Raw genomic sequence first — 9521 nt, forward strand, 5'->3', positions numbered from 1 at the left:
TAGAAAGTAATGATAAATAAAAGGAAAATTTTAAAAGGCTGAAAAAGACTGTATGAACATATTTATTTAATTATTGTAAATTACTAAGGAAATTGAAGTTAGAAAATGGTAGTTGAACACTCCATTAATTTTTGGAGCCTCCAACTCCAAGTACATACATAAACAAAGATGTGAGTCCTTCCATTTGTGTGTATAAAAGGGAAGGTTGGATTTATAGTTTCTCCCATCCAATTTTGATTATAATTCAGACCAAAATTAAAACATGTCGCCCTTTAAAGTTGGAGCTTTAGTGTTGTTCTTGTGTATAATGTTGATGGGGTCTTCGGCCCAACTCAGCCCTACCTTCTACGACCAATCTTGCCCTAATCTAACTGCCATAGTCAGAGATACAATAAGCCAGGCATTGCAGAGTGATGTTCGAGCCGGAGCCAAGCTCATTCGCTTTCACTTCCACGATTGCTTCGTCAATGTAAGACCCTCATCCATTATTCTCTTTCAATTTAAAGCCAAGTCAGTTCTGGTTAAGAATCTAGTGAGAAAAATACTTCGTTGCATGTCGAACAGCAGTTATTTTGTGCTGAATGAGTGAATTTGCATGCAGGGTTGTGATGGGTCAGTTCTACTAGAGAATCAAGATGGAGTAGAAAGCGAGTTGGATGCTCCAGGGAACCAAGGAATACAAGGCTTCGACATTGTGGACAACATAAAAGCTGCTATCGAAGCTGCGTGCCCAAACACCGTGTCTTGTGCTGACATCTTAGCCATTTCAGCTCGTGAATCTGTCATCTTGGTAAATTAAGTAAATTAAAATTTTAATATGTTTGGAAACGTAGGGTATGAAAATATGAAGTTTGAATCGGATGATGCAGACAGGAGGGCCAAGTTGGGTAGTCCAATTGGGAAGAAGAGATAGTACAAATGCAAACAGAACGGGAGCAGAAAACAATCTCCCAAGCCCGTTTGAAACACTTGATCAACTTCGGGCAAAATTTAATGCAGTTGGCCTCGATTCTACCGATCTCGTGGCTTTATCCGGTAAGACGTAACAATTTTATTATAAAACTAATTGGGTAATTAGAAAATAAAAAGAATTGAACTTACAGTAGTGGTTAATTAATTAGGAGCACATACTTTCGGAAGGTCAAGATGCGTATTCTTCAGCGAGCGGCTAAGCAATTTCAGCGGTACCGGAAGTCCAGACCCCACTCTTGACCCTACATTGCGGGATGCGCTTGTCATCGCTTGTCCGACCGGAGACGGAAACAACCGCATTGCACTTGACGTGGCGACGCCGGAGGACTTTGACAATGCATATTACACCAATTTGGTAAACAACCGTGGGCTTCTCCAATCGGATCAAGAGCTGTTCTCAACGGAAGGGGCGGAGACCATAGCCACCGTGAACCGTTTTGCGGCGAACCAATCTGATTTTTTTGGTCAGTTCGGTCAGTCTATGATAAACATGGGGAACCTTCAACCATTACTTGCACCCAATGGAGAAATCAGGTCCAATTGTAGGCGCGTTAATCCTTCCAATATTACTACTGCTGCTATTGCTTTTATGTAACTAATCTATTTTTATTTTCTCCTTTCTCTGTCTTTTCTTTCTCTTTTTCTATTTCTCCAAAAACATATCATGCATGGGATAGAATTTCATCTCAATTTGGGCTGTTTAATAAAACATGTTTCCTCTCTCTTATGTTTTATAATTTCCCCATAATTTCAATTTAATTAACACAAAAAAGTGTTCATATGGTAACCAAGTCCCCCTCCCATAGTCTAAAAACAATAAAAATAAAAATAAGTCCCCCTCCCAAACCTATTATCTTGGGGGCAATTCTTGGTTGTCATTTTCCCTATAATACGGAGGGATATTAAATAATGCAAACAATATTTATGATGTAAGAATCAAATTGAAACCTAAGCCAAACATTAGGGTCTAAATTGTCACTCTTCAAATCGAAACTATATGTATGTCAACATAAACCAAATTTATAATCTCTATTATATTAAAAGAGGCTAGAGGGAGATAATTTTTCACTTCCATCTTTGTCCTACCTTTTTTATTAATGTCCATTTTACCCTCACTCACACCCTTCCATTGTAAGCACGTGTCTTACACTCACACTCTTATCTCATGACAAAATCCTAATCATATAATAATATATTTTTCTTCTTTTAATTTTACATTCATGTTTAATCTAAAATTTTTGAAACCTTATATCTATTCATTTTGAAACCTTTGGAGAAAAAACTACTTCCTTATAAAAAGATCAATCATGAATCAAATTATTTTCAATAAAATAAACTTTTGAGTAAATCTACAAAGGAGCTATATTTCTTTTAATAATCAAGGTAATCACCAATTTTTGTATTTGTCTTCTTTTAGAAATTTTAATATTTTTGGTGCAACATCACATATTTTATGATGGTTACTTCTCAAATATGCTCTCTTTGCAACTATATGGAAAGGAGGCTTCAATTGTAGATCACACTTGAAAAAATAGATAATTAATCTAAGAAGCACTTTGTTAGACTTACTGTTACAAACAATAGAACCAACATTGTAAAAGACAAAGAAGATAAATAACACACAAAATTGTTAACCCAATTTGGTGTAGTATTATCAACATCTAGGGTTTCAGAGCTCAATTGAAAAGGAGTTTCACTAAGATTCAAAGATTTACAAAGAAACAACTTATCTGATAGATGAACTATCGTGTGTTACAATAAACCAAAGACAAATGCTCTATTTAGGCTCCCCATAAATTTGATATTCCTTGTCTAAAGATCTTCTCACAATCCAAGTTCCCCTTGAAATCAAAGCCTCTTGTTTGTCAAATCTTGTTTGTTTAGGCTCCCCCTAAACTCACTATTCCTAAAAATCATACACATGTGGTCAACGTGCAAAATACTACACAGAGCTTTTCTTCTTATTTTATTTTCTCAATTGCGGCGTCAATCTCAAAAACCTAAAACGACACCTTTAGAGCCTTCAAAGAAACAAAACCAAAAAGATAAGAATAAAACCAAGATCTACCAATCTGTCACATTAGACCAATAAAGAAAAAACCCAAAAGCCAAAGAAGGTAATAAAGAGAAACTACCAAAATCACCAACATCCAAAACAGAATGTGAAACCAACAACTAATAAAGAAAAATTTACACGTCAACCAATTGCAATAACAATACTCAAAATATAGATGTTGGGATTGATATTGTTTACTATATTCGTTCACCCTTTTTGCTATTTTGATTGGTAAAGAGGCGAGGATTGAGAGTTGGAGGTACCGATTGTAAAATATGGAATACAATGTCGTCTATAAAGGGATAATATTATTTTCTTACGTAAACCAATTGTCAATAAGTTCTGGAGAACCCTTCATACACTTTCTCTATATTTGTATAAGTTTTCTCTCCCCTGTTTTTTATGTTTGATGTCTTCACTTTGATGGAAAGTATTTGTTATTCTAATCATATATGCCCATTTGAATTTTTTGGCATATACATATATATATACACTCCTCCAATCATAGTGACAAAAAAGGAAAAACAATGAAAAAATAGGGCAGAGAGATATGAACAAGATAATTTGGAGAAAGGGGTAAACATGTAGGGAGATTTTATTAAATTAATTTAATATTATGATTTTTCTTTTTTATGGACAAAATAAATCTGGGTGTATGGTCAACTAATACAAAGGTTGTTAATAGATCATTTCCCCCTTTTCTTAAATTAACAAAATAGAATAATTTTGTATTTTAATTCCATTTTAGCGTTCCCGTGAGATTTTTTAAAGGTGTTCTCTTAACAACAACGTAGTAAGCAAACTCAATTTTTTAAAAATAAGAATGGAAATCCACTTTAAAAAATAATATTTTTTAAATTATTCTATTTCAAGTCAAAGACATTCAAGACTTAAAATAAAAAAGAAAAAAATAAGGAAGATAGAGATATGAATGGGATAATTAAAGGAAAATTGAGATATGGAGAGAGGAGTTAGAAAATATTTATTGAGAGATTATTAATATTAATTTAATCTTTTTCTTTTTCAGAATCTAATTCTATAATATAAACTTTCTCCTATTTTTTCTTGACAGAATAAATTTATGGCGTCAATTAATGTCCTTTTTCCCTTTTTTTAATTAATAAACAATATAATTTTAAGATTATTCCCTAATACACGATATGTTTTTTTCATATTTTAATTATTCCCTTTTTTTTACGATTTTATGATAAAATGTAATTTTTATAAAAATAAATAAATAAATAACCAACAAATTTTTTCCCTTGAAAAAGGAGAGGTTCATTTAAAAAATTATATAAAAATTTTACTTTCATTTGTTTTTCCCCTCCTACCTTTGAAAAACTATAAAAGAATTACTCCATTAAATATAATAAAGATATGTTTTTATATCACTTCTATATCAATTTTATTTCACACATTATATTCGCATCATATTTTAATTTTATTCATCCATATATTTTTTATTTTTCTATTTTTCTATTTTTAAATTTCATACCAACTATTTAAATTTTAAATTTAGTTATAAGTATTCATTTAAAAATTTATTTTCCTTTAAAAATCGTCTCCAAATTTTCATTAACTTTAAAAATATCTCATATCCATTGTATATTCACTTGAAACAAAAATATATAATTTTTTATACTATTTTTGAATGATTCATTTCATGTTAAATATTTACCAATAAAATTCAATAAAAGTTTAATCAAAATTTTATGTTAAAAAAAATTAAATCACAATTTAAAATTTAATGAATAAATTTATGTCAAAAAAATTTTAAGCCTCACATAGTTCAACTAAAAAGCATTATAAATGGAAAAAAGAAAAAAAAACAATACAAGTAGTTAAGATAGATCATATATAGGCCACCGGTATCTAAATAATTTAATTTTGATTACTCGGTAAATTTCACATAATATTATAATAAAAAAAAAATAGATCACTGTTTAAGTAGTATTTTTTTTCTATCAACGATTAACTAGTTGTATAAAAGATTTCATATTTAAAATTGTTAATGGTAATAAGTTGAAAAATTTGTTGTCATTGTTAAATGAAAATTTTTGGACCAATCACAAATTGCCACGTCATTCATGAGGAAATTCAAAATCATCAAATTTGGGACCAATTAGAAGTTGGAATGTGTCCCAAATTGAAGTTTGAGACAAATTTCGATGATGTCACGTGGTTTTATCATGACTACGATTAATGTGACCTAATTTGTTATTATTATTTGGGTTAAAGTCTAACCAAGCAAAAAAATGGGCTGAATTTAACCCAAATGTCAAATCAAGCTAAAGTCCAACTAATCAGGCCCAAAGGCCGGGCCCATGGACCAACCAAGCTTACTTCCAACTAATTGGGCCCAAGGGCCAAACCTATGGACCAACCAAGCCCACGACGCCCGCCTGAGAATACTATAAATAGAGAAGTCTTCTTCATTTGTGGGAGGTCAAGAATTCTATACTCCAAAGCACCTAGAGAGAATTGTCCCAATAATCAGAAGACATCCAAACTCTTGAAGCTAACGACACTTGAAGACTGAAGTCCTTTGAAGATACAAGCATTCTGACAACACTTGAAGACTGAAGTCCTTTGAAGATACAAGCTTCCTTCCAAGACTCCAAGCTCAAGAACATCCATACGCTTTGCTTCTATACATCAAGCGTACACATTCAACTAAGAGAGAATCAGAAGTTCAAGTACTAAAGATCGAACCACATCACATCAAATCAACACCAACTCAAGTTCAACTCCACGAAAAAAGTTTCTCCGGAAGCTTCGTACGAGCACTAATCCTCCAATAAGATCATCAAGCCCAAAGACCGATAATCCAACAAGATCAACAAGCCCAAAAGCTGGTCATCAAAGAAGATCAACAAATCTAAAGGTTGATCATCCAGAAAATCAACAAGTCCAAAGACCGATCGTACAAGAAGATCGAAAAGCCTAAAGGCCGATCATTCAAGAAGGTCAACAATCCCAAAAGTCGATCATCTAAGAAGGTCAACAAGCCTAAAGACCGATCATCCAAGAAGATCAACTAGTTTAAATATTAAAGTTTATTTTGAATGCATCAAAGAATTATTATATTAGAGATTGCTATATTGAAATCAATACAAATACAAAGTTCAAATTCCACGAATTAAGTTTTCCCGAAAACCTCGTGCGGAAAAATTGATATGCCAAGTGGGTCCTCTCTACCTCCCATCTCTCTCTCATCAGCCAAGTTAATAAGTCGACAAATGACACCGAAGAAAGAGACAACTAAAGTAACTGTTGCAAGGGACGCTTACACGTGACTTGTCACCCGCAATCATTCAAAAGAGATCATGCAAGAATAAGAACAAGATCAAGGTTCTGTCCTCACAAAGAAAGTGAGAATAGTTGACAGAATCTCCTAAAGACGAGATCTTCATCAGAGAAAATCCCTTGTTTGACAATTCTACTCCAGCTTCTAATCGATCGGAGAAAGAAACACACTTTGATATAGTGTCTATCATGATGGCTAATGTAATAACTGAGTCGGCCATGGCAAAGATGGAGAGAAAGATAAATTTCCTAATGAAATCTATAGAGGAGCGAGACCATGAAATCGCTGCCTTAAGAGAAAAAATGTAGGCTCATGAAGATGCTGAGTCGAGTCAAACTCTTGCTGTTATGGCCAACAACAAAGCGAAGATCGTGTTCCAAGAAAACCAATCACAACAATCAAATTCTGTTACCTTATTGTCGGTCCAACAACTGCATTATATGAATATCAACTCTATCAGAGCTCAATATGGAGGCCGTCTCAGGCTTCTTTCATGTACTCCAAGCCATACACTAAAAGAATCAACAACCTGAGATTACTTGCTGGGTACCAACCTCTAAAGTTCCAACAGTTTGAAGGAAAGGACAATCTGAAACAACATATTGCTCACTTCATCGAAACCTATGAAAATGCAGGAACCAGATTTGAAGATGGAAAAGCATTGATGAAGCCTTTGAACATGAAGATGAAGGAGCATTAATGGAGCCTTTGAACTTAAAGATGGAAGATCATTGACGAAGCCTCTAAGCTTTGAATTTGATGAAGTCATGACAAATCCTTCAGACTTGAATTTTAAGAAGTATCGACAAAGCCTTCGAACCTGAATTAAAGAAGCATCGGCAAAGCCTTTGAACCTGAATTTAAAGAAGCATCGACAAAACTTCTGAACTGCATCTTAAAGAACATCTATAGCTGAAGATGAAGAGTCGAACTATAGATGAGTGATGTTTTGAACTTGAAGTAAGCAACGCCTAACACTGTTTCTTTGTTTAAGCGAGCAGAAAGATAATTGAATGTTCTAGCAATAACCTTATTGTACACATCCAACCTGTTTAGTATCTTGCAGATAATATCCGTCTCAATTTGTTGCATTTCCTCTAGTAGGGATGAACATCTTCAATTTGTTGTATTGCTCCCAGTAGATATGAACATCTTCATTTTATCGTGTAGCACCACACGTTGCGTGATTGTGGTACCCTTTTTTTGATGGACTGCTTTAAGTTGCCTACATACTGTTGAAAAAATGGATTAAGTCATGTCATAGTTCTTTTTTTCTTTTTCGACCGTTCACCTTTTATGCTCATGATGGCTAGGAGCAACATGCAGTTTAGATTCTTGCGATGAGGATCTTCTACATTTAAACTTCAGAAGCTCTTATTTTATCATGGCTTTCATCATCCTCTTCATTTATTGAATTCGTCAATATATGAGCTTTGACTTTACCATCAAAGAACCTTTTGAATTTATATCAACAGACATATTCCTCTTCATGCATGAAGAGACACAACCATGAATCTTCTCACCGTTGTTTTCTTCATGAAATGATGTTGCCTTCAAAATTTTCATCCTTCCTTTATGTTGATCGTTTGTTGTCTTGAGACGATTAAAAGCAGATGTTGAAGGTTGATCTTTCTTTGATGTGGAGATACTTAGTCTTTTAAAGGCTGAAGTTCAAGTGAAAGTAGGCGTTGGACACTGATCTTCTTCTCCTATCATGGCCATATTTAATCTTCGAAAGACTGAAGATTGAGCACTTAAAGGCTTAATACGATCGAAGATAGAAGTTCTTTGCTCCGTTTCTTTTGAGTCGTCGACTTATTCAGCAGTTATATGATTGTTGTCGAGTTCCACTAAGCCGACAGCGTGACATGCAGTAACTTCTAATACTTCCTTTGGATGATTATTGAGGAAACTTCTTAGGAAGAATATTACTTTATTTAGTTATGCTTTCTCTTCTGCAATTTTGACAGAAGTGCAACTTCTTTTTGGTGGAATTCGACTTTCCTCTCTTTCGATGAGTCACAAGAATCCACCCTTTGTCGTTATCTTTAACAAGCTTATCTCTCTTTTGGGAGTTTATCTTTGAATCTCTTGTTGTATTCGAACAACTATTAGCTTGAAGATCCCAAACTAGATTAAGCTTTCTCTCTTATCATAAAATGTAGTCGATGTTGGAACACTGGAAGTCACCGGTACTGTAGCGTGATTTTTCTGAGCTACTTCATCCAAATCTAGCTCAATCTTCTTTTCATGGGCCAACTTCAGAATTCGCTCCTTCTTCACTAAGCACTTTTCCACTGGGTGGCGAACGACTCGGTGATACTTACAGTAATTAGGATCATCTAGTTTTCCTGCTTGTTTCGGTCGCTTGCATTCCGGTAGTTGAATAAGTTGTTTCTCTAATAAATTCTCGAACATGTTAGCAACATCAAAATCAAAGAATGGACAAACCTTCTCTTGTCTTTTTTTTTTTTTTAAATTTTTAAAGTTGGGCGACGCTTTTGGCCGCCATCATGCTTTCTTTCAAACTTTGTTCCTTTTTCTTTAGAGGAAAATTTCAGCGGGTCGTATTTATGACCATATAATTTTTTATGACACTATTCACAATATTTTCAACGCCTTTGATTTCTTTCTTATCCTTTCTCTCTTCAGGGAATAGGAAATCTTTAGTTCCCCTGTTTGCGATGCTCAGCTCCATGTCATGAGCTTCTGTTGCCAACTTATAAAACGTACGAGGTTTTATCCTTTGTAGGATGTAGAAAAGCTCCAAGTGCATGCCTCGGTTGATGTAGTCGATGACCGACTTTTATTTTCGTTGCTTGGTGCTTGTCAGCTCCATTATGCTAACGATACGCCTAGTGCTCTAAAGACGGTAGAGGAAGTCTCTTTCCAACTGTTCCCAACTGTCAATCGCTTTCGGCTCTAGTTTAATATACCAATCAAAAGCATTTCCTTTCAAGGTACAAATGAACTGTTTGACTAGCAAGTCTGATGCTTCTTTGATGATCCTCTATCTTCAACTTTAGAAGCTTCGTCGATGTCCTTCCATCTTCAAGCTCAGAGGCTTCGTGGATGCCCATCTATCTTCAGGTTTAGAAGTCGTCGATTTTTCTCCATCTTCAAGTTCAGAGGCTCCATCAATGCTCCTCCATCTTCAAGTTCAGAGACTTCGTTGAGGAAGAGGGA

The 9521-nt window shown here is 34.3% G+C and overlaps 1 protein-coding gene across 1 annotated transcript; it reads left to right on the forward strand.

Moving 5' to 3' along the window:
* The first annotated feature begins 262 nt into the window (after positions 1-262).
* LOC120089207 (peroxidase 2-like) lies at positions 263-1616 on the forward strand. The gene is made up of 4 exons (XM_039046618.1): positions 263-469; positions 602-790; positions 870-1035; positions 1122-1616. The coding sequence occupies exons 1-4, from the start codon at positions 263-265 to the stop codon at positions 1565-1567; spliced, it is 1008 nt and encodes a 335-aa protein (XP_038902546.1). The 3' UTR covers positions 1568-1616.
* Positions 1617-9521: the final 7905 nt, after the last annotated feature.

This window comes from Benincasa hispida, chromosome 10 (genome assembly GCF_009727055.1).
Source record: "Benincasa hispida cultivar B227 chromosome 10, ASM972705v1, whole genome shotgun sequence".
Lineage (NCBI taxonomy): Eukaryota > Viridiplantae > Streptophyta > Magnoliopsida > Cucurbitales > Cucurbitaceae > Benincasa > Benincasa hispida.